Source organism: Euwallacea fornicatus, chromosome 1 (assembly GCF_040115645.1).
Source record: "Euwallacea fornicatus isolate EFF26 chromosome 1, ASM4011564v1, whole genome shotgun sequence".
NCBI classification, from domain to species: Eukaryota; Metazoa; Arthropoda; class Insecta; order Coleoptera; family Curculionidae; genus Euwallacea; species Euwallacea fornicatus.
Window position 1 is genome coordinate 2,298,025 of NC_089541.1, and position 16,296 is coordinate 2,314,320.

At 36.7% G+C, this 16,296-nt stretch overlaps 1 protein-coding gene across 3 annotated transcripts in view; it reads right to left on the reverse strand.

Moving 5' to 3' along the window:
• Positions 1-16,296, reverse strand: part of Sema2a (Semaphorin 2a) — a 373,380-nt gene that overhangs the window by 204,060 nt on the left and 153,024 nt on the right. Inside the window, exon 1 of one of the 3 annotated variants that reach the window (XM_066281582.1) lies at positions 689-1,224. The exons of the other annotated variants lie outside the window; for them this stretch is intronic. Coding sequence (XP_066137679.1) covers positions 689-878 — 190 coding nt within the window. The 5' untranslated portion in view covers positions 879-1,224. Of the gene's footprint in view, positions 1-688; positions 1,225-16,296 lie in introns of those variants that run through there. 3 annotated transcript variants of the gene reach the window in all.

The window sequence follows — 16,296 nt, forward strand, 5'->3', positions numbered from 1 at the left end:
AAGGAAATTATCGGAGGATTAAAGTATTGATAACAAGTGTTCATTTTTTTTATCCTCGGGGTTGCTCGATTTTTTTAAAATCCAAGATTAATTCACGTCAATCTGTCGCGAATAGACAAAAATTATGCAAAAATAATCACTACAGAGTATTTTTGGTCAAAACCCTTTTGGGAAAGTTTCTAGGAGGATCAATTTTGTCTTTATTCCTTTTCTGTCAGCACCCAAATCAGCATATCTTACAATTTTCATGATAAATAATTCATAAGTGGATGAAATGGATAGATATTCATACGTACTTGTTCACTTTCAAAAATCTTTACACGTTAAAAATGTGTTTATCTGCAGAAAATCCTAAACTGCAATAGGCACCTGTACATACAAAGCAACGGTACTTTGTTAACCCCCCGAAAACCAAGCTGTAGCTCCATGGAACATGTTTATTTGCTAGATCTTTCTTCTATTGGTAAATATTTAGCCCCTTATAAATAGCTTTCGCCATTTCCTGACTTCTTGCACCTCGTTACCATCCCTCCACTGGAAGGTGTTGACAGAGGCACAAACGAAATGATTAGAGCTGATTTCAAGGGCTAAGTTGCTACACTATATGAGGAAAACGTAATGCTTTTCATGGTGCGAATCTACTATGGAAAGAAACCCTTCGGTCTACATGTAAGTCATGGAAACAAACCTCTGTGATGTCTGACATGATGATTCGAGTTCCCCGAACAGCAGGGCTGCTCCATGTACATCGTCCAGCTGTTTTCGAAATCTGCTTTAACACACAAAAACAAACAATAGTGCACTAACGAAACGAAGAACCGTAGTTTGGCCATATTGGATTTGTGCTTCCCGAACATGCCGGGTAAGATAAACATCATCCACGTGGTCCGGCGACAGCAGCAATGTTTGGACCGAGGTTTGCACACGGATTACTGTAGCTGATGTCCGATTGTTTGGGTTAATCCTTTCGGTGGTTGGTCTCCAAACAAAGACACTTTAACAGTCTACAGCTGCCGCAACGTGGAACAAACGGAGAAACTAAAATAATCGGTTTAAGTTGGGTCGCTTCACATAGTAACCCAATATGGCTATTCGAGGGTTTATGTGATAGTTAGCTGGTTTCGGTTCACAAAGTTCTGGTTTTTGAGTCACAAACCATTGTTTATTTCGTGTCGGGACCAGACGGGAACGGACAAACGCCCCAAGCTGAATATCGCACCAAACTGAAAATGGAGCGAAGAAGAGGACTAAATCCGTGGTCTGTTTCAGTAAATGGCCATGCGCTCGGCCTCTTCCGAGAACGTTCGGTCGTCCTCGTCTAGTTCACGTAACTCTTGGAGAGAGGAGAGACAGAAATCGGAGATTAGACTTTGCCTTTCAGGGATCGCCGTGTTTCGTTTATTCACTCGTTTCGACTGATCGACGCAACTTTGTAGATTGCTTATGCATTTCCGCTTTTATTAGCTTTTCGAGGGCTTATTTTACCTTTTTCCCCCTGTAGGGAGATGTGCTGGGATTGGGCCCGACAGCGACACAAGGCGCCCCGAAATAAGGGATCAAACACACCCGTGGTTTGGGAATGTGTAAGCTTTAAACTTTCGTGTATGTTGGTAATGTAGCAAAAAGCTTTCAGAGACCGTAAGTGTCAACCTTTATATGTAACCAACAATTCGCCTTTTTTAGCCTGCAACCCGCGAGAGCAAATCCGGTGAGATTAGGATTGATTTTAATTCCAGGAATATCTGGTAAACCTGAACGTTCAACACTTCGAAATGAGATATGTATTTGTGCGGAAATTTACGGATTCAAACCAAATCTGGCAATGTTGGCAGGTGTCATAGCCTCACACGTCGAACTATATATTATAAACAAAGGTGAAGAGTGATGTTGCCAAACAACTTGAGAAATATCACTTTTCACTTGTGAATTTGGCAATGAGAGACCAGTCTGTAATTAAATCCAAGTTTGACAACTTGGACATGTGTCAAACGAGAGAAACAAAAATAATCAGTGTTGCCAGACTTACATATTTCCTGGATAGATATTATTTGACGCTTTTCATTTTTTTTATGTCGAAATAACATTTCACATGGATGTAGGGGTGGTTAGATTGATGAAATTGTACACTATTCCCAGTTAAAAGTAACTGAGATTAACATTCACCTTTCACTAAGCGCTGAGACGACAGTCCTTGATAACTTCTTTTTTCTTGGTAATTTTATAGACAAAATTTCGAAGAGCCGATAATGACGAAAAATCAAAATAGACCTTTTTCAAACCTTCTTATACCATAGCAGGCACGCATATATTAGAAAAAAATCAAATGATAAGTACATTAATTAAAAATACCAACAGTTTTTACCACAGAAAATACGCTACCTTGGTCCTCACAACAACAAAACTACGAGATGAAAATATACATATAAAAGTGTTCCGTATAAAATTCCTTTGCGAATGTTAGAAATTTTATATTGGCGAAGCTTCTAAACCTTAAAAGTCTCCTAGGCCAGAACTACATTAAAAATAGAGAATTACGTAGCTTAAATACGTTGTGTCGGAGATAAGGATATCCAGCACGGAAATATCGTAACCGGTGGTAGATTCAAATTTAGCAAACTTTAACCTTTGGAATCAACAATTAGAGCCATCGGACGATAGTAACATGCTTTAATGTGGCATTATTGCTTCCAAGATATACCAAAAACTTGAAAATTTCAATTGAAGAATGAGCCATTATCCATAAAATTTGTGAGTATGTTCCAAATCTGGCAACAGTAGAGCTTGTCATTTTGAAGTATCAAACTGAAGAAACAACATGTTGTCAAATTGACATCCTGTCCTATGTAATGATTTTTAGTTTTGTGGATCTCAAATTGAAAATTTCAGAATTTTATGCATTTGATATAGAAGATATTTTTCCTGACTCGTAAAACTTGAGCGTTTCAAAAACGTATTTAAAACTGAGCTATTTATCATGTAAATATCTTAAAAACGGACCACCTTCATGAATTTTAATACTGCTCTGGGTTTTATAATACTGTGTGGCTCTAAATTGTAACCTACCTCCCCGGTTAACTTTTTGACAAATTGTTTTTTTTTTTTTTTAATTCAAAAGGTTTATTCTATGGTAACTCACGTTCGACTATGTAAAGTTACGTTCGCTTTTACGGTTATGCGTTTGTTATCTGGAAATTCAGTGATAGATTTTCTGATTTTATATTCTTACATAAGAGAAAAAAATTCGAATGAGAGGTTTTCCTATTGAGGTCTGGTGGATTATACCAGTACAGGGTGTTTTTTAATGTCTCGTAAAAAATGAAATGACTGAATCATGAGCGTTTTTTAAGATAAAGACTTGTTCTAAATTACTTCTATTTTGATTTACAGGGCCTTGAAGTTTCTTTTTTTTTTTCGATTTTCATTAATTTCTCTATTACGAATAAAAATGATTAACTCAAAATTGGTAGTACTAATCATTTTAGAATTGCGAACAAATTGAAATTACAATTATTTAAAATATTCCACAGGGCGCTACTTTTTTCGTGGTCGCTCTCGATATTTTACATCAGAACTTTTTCGACGATATTTTTAAACTTTATTCGTTAACTTCATTTAATCATCAATTCAATAAAATCTAAAAATATCATTAAGGAAATTCTGATGTAAGATTTTGAAAGCGACCACAAGAAAAGTATCGCCCTGTAGAGTATTTAAATAATTGTTATTGCGGTTTATGTGTAATGCTAAAATGATTGTTAGCGGCAATTTTAAGTTCAGTATCTTTACAAATGACAGAGGAATTAATAAAAACAGGAAAAAAAGAAAGTTTAACATCCTGTAAATCAAAATGGAAAAACTTTAGGACATGACTTTATATGAAGTTATCTTAAAATAAGCTTATGACTCGTTAATTTCATTTTTTACCATCCATTAAGAAAAACCCTGCATATTATTAAGGTCCACTCAGACGTCCAGTGTTCCAGAGTTCATTCTGAATAATGCAGAAGGTTGTCAAAACTCTGACGACTCTGACAGCTGACTTTATGTTCAATTATATCCAGTTCGAAACAAAAAAGTGCAGAGTTACCAGTTATTAGTGTTTCGCTTTATATTTTTGCACTTTACCTCTCGACGTCTAACAAAACTGAACAGGCTGACAATTCTGACTTATTCAGTGATTGTTGTTGCGGAACAAATGCGACTTTGCCATTTGACGACGAGGTCTATCTAAGTTCCATACAACTGAACTCATTTCAGGATTTGACGAGAAATAGGTTTATGTAGTTCTGATAGTCTTATAGGGCGAACGGACATCTTTCTGATAGCTTCCGTTATCAAACAAAAGAAATATGTGTTGTATTTTGTAGAAAGTTTTTTTTGTCATATCTGAACTGAAGAAGAGTGTCGGGAGAGAAACCTTTTTCATAATTCATGGGTGTTTTTAAGTCACTTTCCTAATAGTTTCGGGATACGAGGGGCAGGAGGGAAAGGTCAAGCATTTACTTTTCGACCTATTTTCCGCTTCTGCGCTTTTTTACGATACCTTCAGCCATACGTTCCTGTTCATTAAAACACACTAAACTAGGAATATGGCTTTGTGTATTTAGTGCTTTTTAGAGAATTTCATTACGTGCGTTACACAAACGCGAATGCACACATTCCAATGCAGATCCATTGAGTTACCACCCATCGGATAAATTCTTGTAAATTCATTATCTAATATGTTTATTTAATAGAGAAACTTTCGTGCTGGACTTGACGCACTAAACTCATTTTGGATTGACGAGTGGAGGAAGTCATTAAAGATACAGAAGCCGTTACCATGGAACTAATGTTGTTTCGTAGTGGCCCTCTGTCTCTGAATTCGAAATTAAATATTCATATTCCACGAATCCGGGCTATTTTGATGTAAAAGTTCGAAAACTTTGTTATTGAATTTAGGAACGAGCTCTCGCAGTTTTTTGTAATATTTTCTTGCTTCTAAAGTGTAATAAAATAAAGATCGTGAAATCCTATTTAAAGGAGGCAAAAGAAGAAAGTTTTAATGAATCCTTTTAAATCACGAGAGTTGGGAATAATATATTTAATGAGATTTCGCGAATATCTGGAACTGGTCTCAGTTCGGCTCTAATTGAGAACACTGTTGTTTTTATGTGGACATTAATATCCAATATTGGTTGTCACCGCAGTTTTCCATGCAAGCCAATAAATCCCTGTCGAGTGCAAAAGGGACACCCCTGTAGTTCACGTTCAGCTGCCATACGTAAGAGATATCTTATGTTCAGTTTCGTTAATCGGAAAAACTGATTCTGGTATTTAAGCGCACGATTGCCCTTTGGACAAATGCAGTGACGCGGTTAACGAAGCTGAGTCCAATTCAGCTTCAGCTCGGGACATTTAAGTTTCCTCTGCAGGCATACTGAAATGTTATATTGCTTATATAATGTACAAATTAAACTGGTCAAAAACCCTTTTCGAAACTTGAACGCAAGCTTTGTGGAAATTAATTAGTGGAGATGTAACAAGTGAAAAAGAGTTTCTTTTAAATTAAACAAACTATTAATTGTAATGAATAAGACTGAGCTAAAACGTTCGCATTTTTGAATGAGATGTACGGAGAATTAAACGGTCACGTGACTGGATGGGGCAGAGTCGGCCTTAGCAAGTCTGGCGAACTGAGCGGAATTTTTAATTACCGTCTCTCTACCCCCCCGGAAGAATCACCGACCAGGAAAGTCCCCCGCCGTTCCTGGTCTGTCGTCCTGGGCCGTCCCCGGACCTCGCTGCCCCATAAAGCTTGTACTGGATTGTGGGACTTTAGCTTTAGTCCTTCGTCTACTCTATTCAAAGTGGCGCAAATTTAAAAATTATGACTATTTTATGCATTTTGTAGCTACACATACCATTAAAAAATGTTAGTTTTCTCTTCTTTTTCAGCCTCGCAATTCGAGGTTTTCGGAAGTCCGAAAAGCACATCTTACTTCCACAGATTCAGCGGGAAATTTATGGCCAAAATCACGTGTAACTTGATTTTAAAAGTATTCATTTTATGTAAATCGCCGTTATCTAGCGCGGGTCTTTTTATACGAAATTTATGGGCGAACTTATAATTTAATTTAATCTACATTAGAGGAGCTTTTATCTTTTTAAACCTTTCTGTTCCTGCGAAATATAACGACTTTCGGTACTTTTAAAATCTAATGAAAATCTAGGGCGAGGGAAAGAAGGAAATTTTATACTCGTCGCTGTATCAGGAACATTTAGCAAGATGCCTCGAGCCGAGGGGTTGAATTTTCTGATTGTACTGATAATTAGGGAAACGTCACCTCGATTTAATTAAATTCCAGGAGATTTTATTGGATCAGGCAATTAAGTTTATATTTTTCCAAACAACCGAAGCCGAAATTAATCAAAATTTCTATTTTCCTTTTGTCTGGAGCACGAACTAACAAGGAGTTAAAACCGGGAAATCGGTTTAACACCGATTAGTGCAAAATATATCATAAAGCTCAGGGCGAGCAGCTTTATTTTAACCGAAGAGCAAGTAGATTTACATAAAATCTCATAAGCCCCCGGCGAAAGGGTGAGGCTAAGACCAGACGAAATATTTCAGTTATTTAGGATTACGGTGAGCGAACCGTTCTCGGAAATATAGACTTATATTTATTGCTTTAATCTCTGTTTGTTGAATAAACTCTTCGGGAAGGAGGTTAGCGAATAAATTCTGCTTAAAAAAGCAGACGTTTTATCAACAACTTTCACTTCTATCACAAGGAAAAATCACAAGAATTTTACCACGCGGCTCAGAAAAGGTCGTATTACAGCAGCACACTTCGACTCTAAAATCGCCCGGACTAGTGTCGATAATGGTGAATTACAAGTCGACAATTGCTAGGACTAAAACAAACGCGTGCGCAGTCTAGGCTGAAGGCGTTCTATGTGCTGCCGCCGGCCAATCAGGACAAACGCTGTAAGATGTCACATGTACATCTTAAACAAGGCGAACAAATTTCTACTTTTCCATGTAGAAATCTACACATGCAACGTAAAGAATGTCTTCACTGCAAACCGCAGCATGACTATTTCCTATTATTGGGGATTTAATAATTTCGGACTCATATTTCCGTGCTGAAATGTCAACAAGAGCATATTTTTCTCATATTATTATTACACGTGCGTGCAGACTTGAGGGCAGACAGGTTTGCAATTATTATTTCCATGTGCATGACAACGTTATAACTAGGAGTTACGGTATTTTCGTCAGAGTCACGCAGACGTGGTAGTACTGACTAATAATTACTGCTCGCTTGATTTCATGTGATAAACTATCGAAAAAAGAAGGTAAACATTTGTAATTAATCTGAACGCATGGCCGGCATGATATCTAGTTGCATTGCGGTAGTTTTCCCTTTTCAGGTCAGGAGTAGTCATTTACCATAATGCGCTATTTGAGAGCAATTCGGAGAATGGAAAACGACATTTTAAGGGGAATCTGAACGGTTTGGCAGCCATTAATCTCTACTGAATAGCAGAGGTGGAGAGCTGAACGATGTTCCTCTAGACATCGTTCAGAAAAATGACGCCGGACATATTATGGCAGATGCCATTTTGGACGAGGCGAGTGGAGTGCTGAACGGTCTATTTAGACTGACATTGCACACTAAAATTTCACGACTTGACGGTGACTGGTATTTTCAATATCTGGAGATATGGGACCTAACTTGTGCTATTCCAAGTGCTCAAAGTTCCCAGTTCGGAAGGTGTCGAGAACCCAAAAAGAGAGAGTGTAAGTGAACTTTTATGCAAGTGAAATGTATCGAAGAATGCGACAAGATATAATTAAAGAGGTCAATTTCAGTCCTCGACTCATCTCATCCAAAATATCATTTAATCTTATCGTCGACTTCATTTCGATTAGGACAAACGAAGGACCGACCATTTTGCCAACCAGTCAGTAAAGAGAAATCATTAGGTCTTTTCGTGAGTATGATAATAATCCTACAAATTAGAGATTTATCCCAATTCGTCACAATTAAGCCGCCTTCATCGTCGAGTGCATAAAGAGTCTTGACGTTCCCTGGCATTAGAGGTTTACCGGGCCTCAGTGAAGACCGGAAGTAATAGGTCACGATCTCGACGGTTTCCGGTGTCCGTCAAGTGGGACAGCGTTGACAGGCCCACTATTTGGCATTCGGATTATTAGTTTGGACAGATTTATTGGCCAGTGTTATGAGACGAGGGAACGTCTGTTTGGATTTAAATCGACCTATTTCGATTCAATATTACTATAAACAATCTTTATTTCCTCGGACAAGGCTTTCAACCAAATTAGTCTTTCTGCTCATGGTATAAATTCGTAAATTCAGGTGATTAAATATTACAAACCAAACCTATAAGCTACATCTGGAAATATATCAACAGGGTGGTCGACAGAAAAAGCGAGCGGGATTGTCTTGTCTGACTTGTTAAGCGAAGTGGCTTCGCTATAGTCGAATTGTGGAGACTATTCTTCCAGTTCTTCTGCAGTTGTTGTCTTTCGGTTATTTTTATGATGTGTGTGCGTTCCTATAGTAATTAATTGGGTAGGTTATGTAACGGGTGTTCGGGGTGTCTTGTTTTTATAATAACTCTTAGTGTAATATGTTCTGTTGTTTGTTTATACCATATACTTCATTTTTTTTTGCGCAGTTGCTCTTAATCTGTGTCCGTAGTCTAACAGTGGCATGTAGATAGATTTGTATATTTGTGTTGCAGGATTAGTGCTCACCCCTTTGTTCTTTATATATTAAGGTTCGGAAATATTTTTTCCTTTTACTGACTTACAATCTGATGTTCCATACATATTTAATGCGTTTACATTTTTTGTCGATTGCAATCTGTATGTTTTTTGCTTGGTAACTCATAATTCTGTATGTCATGGCTATATACCGGGTGATTCGAGAACATGGCTTGCCTTATAGCTTTTTTGTTTTTAAACTTCGAAAGTTGAAATTTGGAGGGAAATTATATGAGAATAGAGCCGATTGATTGAAATCAATGGCGTTTATCTAGCACTTCCTGTTTAACTGGAAACGATCTTAATATTCGACTTTTAAATGTAACGCCCTATAATTTTCTACTTTTTTTGAAACTAGAGATCGTTTTTAGTCTAAGTAGTTAAACTGGAAGTGCTAGATAAACATCATTAATGTCAATCAATTAACTCTATTCTCATATGGTTTCCCTTCCAAATTTAACTTTCTAAGTGTAAAACCTAAAAAGTTACAAGGGTGAGCCACCATCTTGAATCAACCGGAGATTTATTATACGTATTTATTGATTATTATTAATATACTATAATACCAAAATAGAGGACCAAAAGTTCCGCATAAATTCGCTAAAAATTGAGGAAAATATTTTTCATTAAATTGCTGGAACCCATGAAATCGTGTTTTAGTTGTGTACTTTTTGACGTAATATACGTGTATACAGGGTAACCCGTGTAGTAGATAAATGTGCTTTTGTATTTTCTTTATACGAAAGTCCATGTATATTATGAAGTTTTCGATTTATTTGAGAAATTCTTAACATATTTCATGTTACAGAACTATGTCTAAATTCAACAGGTTTCGAAAAAAATTATAAAAAATAGAATTAACAATAGATCTTAACTAATACTTAAAAAATAACAATACAAACTACTCCAATCTAATCTACTAAATGTTCAAACTGTGGCCCGTTGAATTCCTGAGTTGGCCAACCGCAATTTAAATCCCTCAAGAACTTTTCTTATCATTTAAGGAGGTATTTGTTGAGCTTCTTTTCTATTGTTGGGCTTATTTAAAAACACCTTTTATTTCAGATTACCTCATAAAAAAGTCTTTATGAACGAAATCAGGCGATGTAGCTGGCCACTTTAATCGCCTCCTTCATACATTCCATGAAGTGTACCGTGCGTTGAGAAAAAATCCGGCCGAGTAGGTTTTAAAATTATTTGACTCCGAACCCGTAGGTGTTTGATACGTTCTTCGTAATGTTGAATATAAAAAAAATAAACATAACCTTACATTAGTTTTAACCTTTACCAGCGATCAAGAAAACATGAAACATAAATAAATCTCATTAATATTTATTTATTTACCCCGTTTACAACAAATAGTGAAAATGGGGTCCGTTATTTTTCAAACACAAATTAACTCTACATTTCATATTATCAAAGACTCCAATGAAAGTCTGTGAAGAAACGCTTTCACATTCATGTCGAAATCTATCGTTGAGGCCTTCAATTGTGCGTATCGGAGTTTTAAATATTGTATTTCTTGCGATTGGGAACAAAAAATAGTCGAGTAGGGTTAAGTCTGGAAATCGTGGTGGATATATGCTGTTCGTCTGCGGGCTATTATTATATCATCATAGTATTCCCAAGATAATTAAGAGTTGTTTCAATCGTATGGGCCGTCGCCCCGTCTTGTTGAAAGTATCCGTTCTTCGAAGTGAAGTAGGTTGATGAATTCACTCAAAATATTCAGATATTGGTGAGCTTTGACGGTGTCATCGAAAAAAATAGGTCGTACAAAACGTCTCCATGAGATAGCAACCCATATTCTAATGTTTCGAGGATGTAAAGATGTTTTCGTAAACACATTATGATTCTCTGCACTCCATATGTTCATATTTCGTGAATTCGCATAATCCGACAAATTAAATCAGAACTCGTCAGTAAAAAAAAATTAAACATCAAATCCAGAAGGTCGTCGTGCATCGTTTAATTAAACCAATTGCAATATCTCCGTCTCTTTTCATAATCCGAGGGCTCCAGTTCCTGACACAGTTGCACCTTGTGCGGATGTAATCCGAGATTTTTTTAAAAGAATTAAATGACAAGTGCTAGGTGATACATCCACTTGTAAGGAAAGTGTTCTTAAAGTGGTGCTGGGATTGTCATCCACAGCACGCATCACATTTTCAATAAATTCTGGGGTTCGTTTAATTGGTTTCCCACTTTCCGACTTCCTTTGAACACTGTCAATTTCACGAAACAATTTAAGACAATGTTGAATTTCAAAGGCCTATTTTCCATTTATGAACTGTTCATTCAGAAAATAAGATTCAACCAAAAAGACTTTTTAACCGGTATATAAGTCTGTCGAGCTTTGAAAAAGACTAGTTTTAATAAAATTCAACAAATAATAAAGATAAACAAGTCAAAACGTAGAATATTAGGTCCTCTGGGAGCCCCATAAGACCGACTCCGATGTTCGCAACGGTTAGGGTATAGCACTGATTTCCATGAGACCTTGCAGCTATCACACTTCGAATTTTCCCGAGTAACTCGGAAACGGTACATTTTTGAGATAATACCCTTTACATAAACTGACCTTAAAAAGTGACGATAAATCCGAAAATCACTGAAAATTAGGTGGTTTTCTTTAAAAAACCGTAACTTGGTAATACAACACTTTGATGACGGACCTCGTCCAATTGAAAATAATTTTCAAATGCGTATGTCACAATGAACAAAAACTTTGATGTGAAATATTTCCTTTTAAAACTCATATTTACTGAGATATCGCACTTTGATGCACTAATGAACAATCCTGTACGTGGGGTTCCATAGGAAAAAAATGTAAAAGTATATCTATTCACTACATGGACGACCTGGTATACATGTTAGTTGCGTCAAAAGATGCATAACTAAAAACAATACTTTACGTGTTCTCCTATTTTCAGGAAAAACATTTCCTTCAATTTTTAACGAATTTATGCGGAACTTTTGGTCCTCTATGTATATTATAAAGTAGGGGTGAGAGTGGCGAACCCTGTGGGAGTTCATATTCAGGAGAAAAAGGAAAAAAGGGAGTGGTATCAATTCGTACTTTGAGTTGTCGGTTTTCAAGTAGATTTTTAATTAAGTAAAGTAAGTGTTTTGCTTGGAATTCGTGTGGTTTGTGCAGCAGACCTCTTTGCCGAACATTGTCAGAGGCTTCATTAATGTCCACAAATAGACTTGCTGTTCTTCCATCGTTTATTTGTGTTGCTTGTATGTTGCTCATTAAGACACATAGGGGGTGTATAATCGAGTGTTTTGGTTTAAAGCCAAATTGGTAGGTCGATTAAAGCTTCCTGATCAGTTGTTGAAGTCCGTTTTTATGTGTTCAAAAATTTTACTTGTCACCGGGAGTAATGTAACAAGTCTGTAGTTGTGGTGTAGTGTGTGGGTATGGTCTACTCCATTTTTAAGTACAAGTATTATTATGCTAGTCTTCCGTGAATCTGGGACCCTTTTGATTATGGTATAGTTGTATATTTAACACAGAATGAATTTGTGGGTTTTCTGGAGTTAGACTTTTAAGAACTTTGCTTTCTATTTTGTCTTTTCCAGGTGCTATATCTCTAGTGTTTGCGAGTGCTTCGTCGTATTTTGTCACTGTAATTAGCTTATATGTGTCGTCTGATGAGTTGTTAAAATAATTAATGTACCAATTATTCATTACATTCCAATTATACTCGTCAAATTCTGGATTTGCCGACGTGCTGAAAGCAATTTGGAAGTGTATTACGAACGCTTCCGCCTTTTCTTCTCTGCGCAAATGTTGTCTTCGCCCTTAATTGTTTATATCTATGTAAGTTGTTTTTTTTATAACATTCCAGTTTTTAAACTTTTTGCCAACATAATTTTCGTTAGTTTTTTTCAATTTCTTAGCACATCTCTAACCATTTGTCGTATCTACCTTAAGCTCGTACAGTTCCTTTCTTTGTTTGATCAATCGCAATACGAATTTCGATAAGGAATGTTGATAAAAAACATTCTCGAACCGAGGTAAACATTTTTCTACTGCCAAGGTCAGTTATTTCTGTATATCTTCTATTGAAATGAACTGTGCCTCTGGTTGGATGTAGTGGTGTACAGGGTGCCTCGTCTTTTATGGCATCGGGAATTATCATCGAAATTACTGTAGATATTGCACAATGGTTTCCGCTATATTGCACTATTTTTTCGTTAAACAGACGATGCTCCCAACAAAACTTTTATCGCTAGCTGCGATTTTGAACTGCAGGGTGATTTCGAAAAAACGCCATTTTAGGTCTCCCCTCATATTTCCTTTGCCTTCTGGCTTATGAAAACGGAGAAAATGAATTCCCAAGTAGAATTTTTCGTAGAATTCAGAGGAGTACTGAGCTTTTCTATATCTTATAGTTTTTTAGTTATTGACTTTAGTGGGTAAAAATTACTACTTTTATAGTTCAGTATTTCGTTGCCCTTTAATGCAACGGTCTATAAGTATTCAAAGAGACAGATGTTTTAATTGCGTCATAAAACATCATAATTTATAAAATGAAATTTTTTTGGTTAATTCTTTAATAACTCGCTTACTAAAATTATTTAGCAAATAACACATTAATTTCGCAAACCAAATAAAGAAATGACCCTATAGTACATTTTCTAAAAGAGAATTACAAGTAAACTTTTTTAATGAATAATAATAGAAGGTGTCCCAGAAGAAAAAAAATTCAGCTTTAGTCAACAACTAACAAACTATGACATACAGAAAAAAATTGGTTTTTGTGTAAATTTTACGAAAAATTCTATTCAAAAAACCATTTTTTCCGGTTTGATAAACCAGGAGGTAAAAAAATACTAGGGTAGCTCCAAAATGGCATTTTTTCATAATCGCCCTGTACTCTATAAACACAGCTGTATATGAAAGTTTTGCCAGCAACATCACGTGTTTAACAACAAAATACCAAATTATTGCGTTCACTGTTTTACAATATCTTCAGTAGTTTCTACGACACCTGGGAAAACTATAAAAAATGGGCCACCCTGTACTTGTCCCCTTACTGTATCCGTTCCTATGTTGGTTAGGTCAAATTTTTCGCTTACGGAGGGCATAGGTTCCGTTTGTTGTAGACTGATGTTAAAAGTAATAACTAAATGATTCAATTCAATATTATCAGTCAAGCTAATGTTATCGACGGTATTTCTCAGGTTCCTTGTATGTAATAAGATTTGTGGCGTTCAGCCTTGGTGCCCGGACATTAAACATGTCGGTGATGTATGTTGGATTCAACATATTTGACGGCAATTAAGGAATAATTTTACAAAAAACATGAACTCTCTCACCTGGCTTCGTGACTGGAATTTCTCTCCTCATTCGGTCATTATTCATCGACGTTGATTTCAATTCGCGAATTGCGAATGTAATTCAGAGCTTTTGCAAATGTAATTCACAGCTTTTAGGGCCGATAATTCGGGAACGCGCTTTCGAATTCCGAATACGTGCGATATTGTTATGGGCACGATTGGGGTTACATTTTAGCAGATTTTGATTTTTCTGTTGTATTTTATGTGGGAAAAGACCGATAACTGTGACCGTCCCGGAAAACTCCAGGCCTGGGGTCAGATGCTATACGAGGAAAAAGTTTTAGGAAAAGGCAATTTCGTTTTATAGATTAACCAAGACTAAATTTTGAGGTTTACGACTTTGAGCCTTTGGCAAACGATTTTCTTTACGGCCGAGTTTTGCAATTCTAAAGAGGCCTGTTTACTTTATGTACTTACTAGACATTTGACCAACAGCTGCGTCCATGCATAGTTGCTAATTAAGGGCAGCCGCCCTTCGTCACATGCATAGGCTGGAAACCCCCACAAAAACTGTTCTGGGTCGAGAGCGAGTTTTGGATTTACAGCCTTTATCAAGCCCCGGGGATAACTTATTGTGTCTTCAACTCCCGAAAAGTTTATAAATTATTGTCGCCAGACTGTTAATTAATGCCGACCGGAACAAACCACTTTACAAGTACAAATACGAAAACCCACCCGGTATTTTAGAGCGGTCGCCCTTTGTTTTGGGGGTCATGTGATTCTATAGGGGGCTGCCAGTTGGTGCATTTGAGGGTTGCCTTAAAACTGGAAATTTTGATATATACTACGAATAAATAAGGCAAACTTCCAGACTAATTTTCTTCAATTTACATGTAGCCTTTGGTTCGGTTCGAATTCAAAACGAAAACACAAATCTATGCTGTTTTAAATAGGACCGGCGGAAGAAGGAATGGGTCTCTGAACTGAGAGGTTCTGTGGCAGTTCGGTTCTCTATCCGTGTTAGGTCCCTCATGGAGCATTTTAACGATAATTCTTTATTAATTATAGCCACTTTCCAGTATGTTTTCCCGACCGAACATAGAAATGTTATAGCACTAGTCACACATGCCGAAAAAAAATATCATCGACGAAGCCAACAAGACAGTTAGACGTTGAAAAGTATGGCGCTATGAGCATGTCTAGCTCAAGGTGGTGCTCGAAGGTGTGATCCTACTTGAATACTAAGTGAAACGAGGGCCTCCCTTGCTCTCTCACGTATCACAGCCTATTAACATTGAGAAGAGCTCTAGGAAGTGAAATCTCTTGGAATGGCTCTAGGAGCGCTCTATGAATAGCTTAGCCGTTGCACGAGGGTAAGGGGACATTCTAACTGTCGAGATACCCCATTGGATGGTCCCACAAACAGGACGGGGCGATGGATTTGTTGTGCGACTTTTCAGGTTAAGGAGAATGATGTAATTAGAAAACGTCCTCGACTGTTGCCACATTCAAAACGAAGCGATGAGAATAGAAGATCGAGGTAAGATGAAGTAAGGACAAAAGCATAGTGAAGCATGGCACGTCGCCAAGAATGGAATATCTGCGCTGATTAACGTAGTGAAGAACTTCGCATCGCCGTTTATCGTAATTTATGTGTTTAGTTTCATACGAAGAGAGATAATTTAAAATGTTATCAGATTGAGATTAGATTTTGATAGTGTTAGTGACTCGCTAAATACTGTAAAGCTTCTCTAACCCAGATCAATTAAAACTACTCCAATCCGGATTTTGAAATCATATTAAAATAATGTCTAATGAAAGGCAAAATTATGGCAAATTAACAATATCGATTAGACATTTAAAAATTCAGAAATTTTTATTTGGTGAATATATCCCTCTGTAGCCTCCATTGCATACTGACGAAGCATTCTAAGTCTGTTCATTCGCTGTTTATTTCGTTGTTGTTTTTCTCTGTCCATTGATATCATATAGATAAATATTTAATAGCCTCTCCACGTTTTATTCTTGGTACATTTATGGAAACTTCATCATCAGAATAACCGCCTGCGTTGTCGTTCACGTAATCCAATTGTAAGTGATCGTCGTCTCCAAAGATCCATTCATGTATTTCTGATTCTCCTGGATTGTAATTGTCAGGGCTGCTTTTCTGTGACATGTTTCCGATTTCAGCAAATTTTCCTCGTTCTTCATGTGATTTCTTTTTAAAAGTC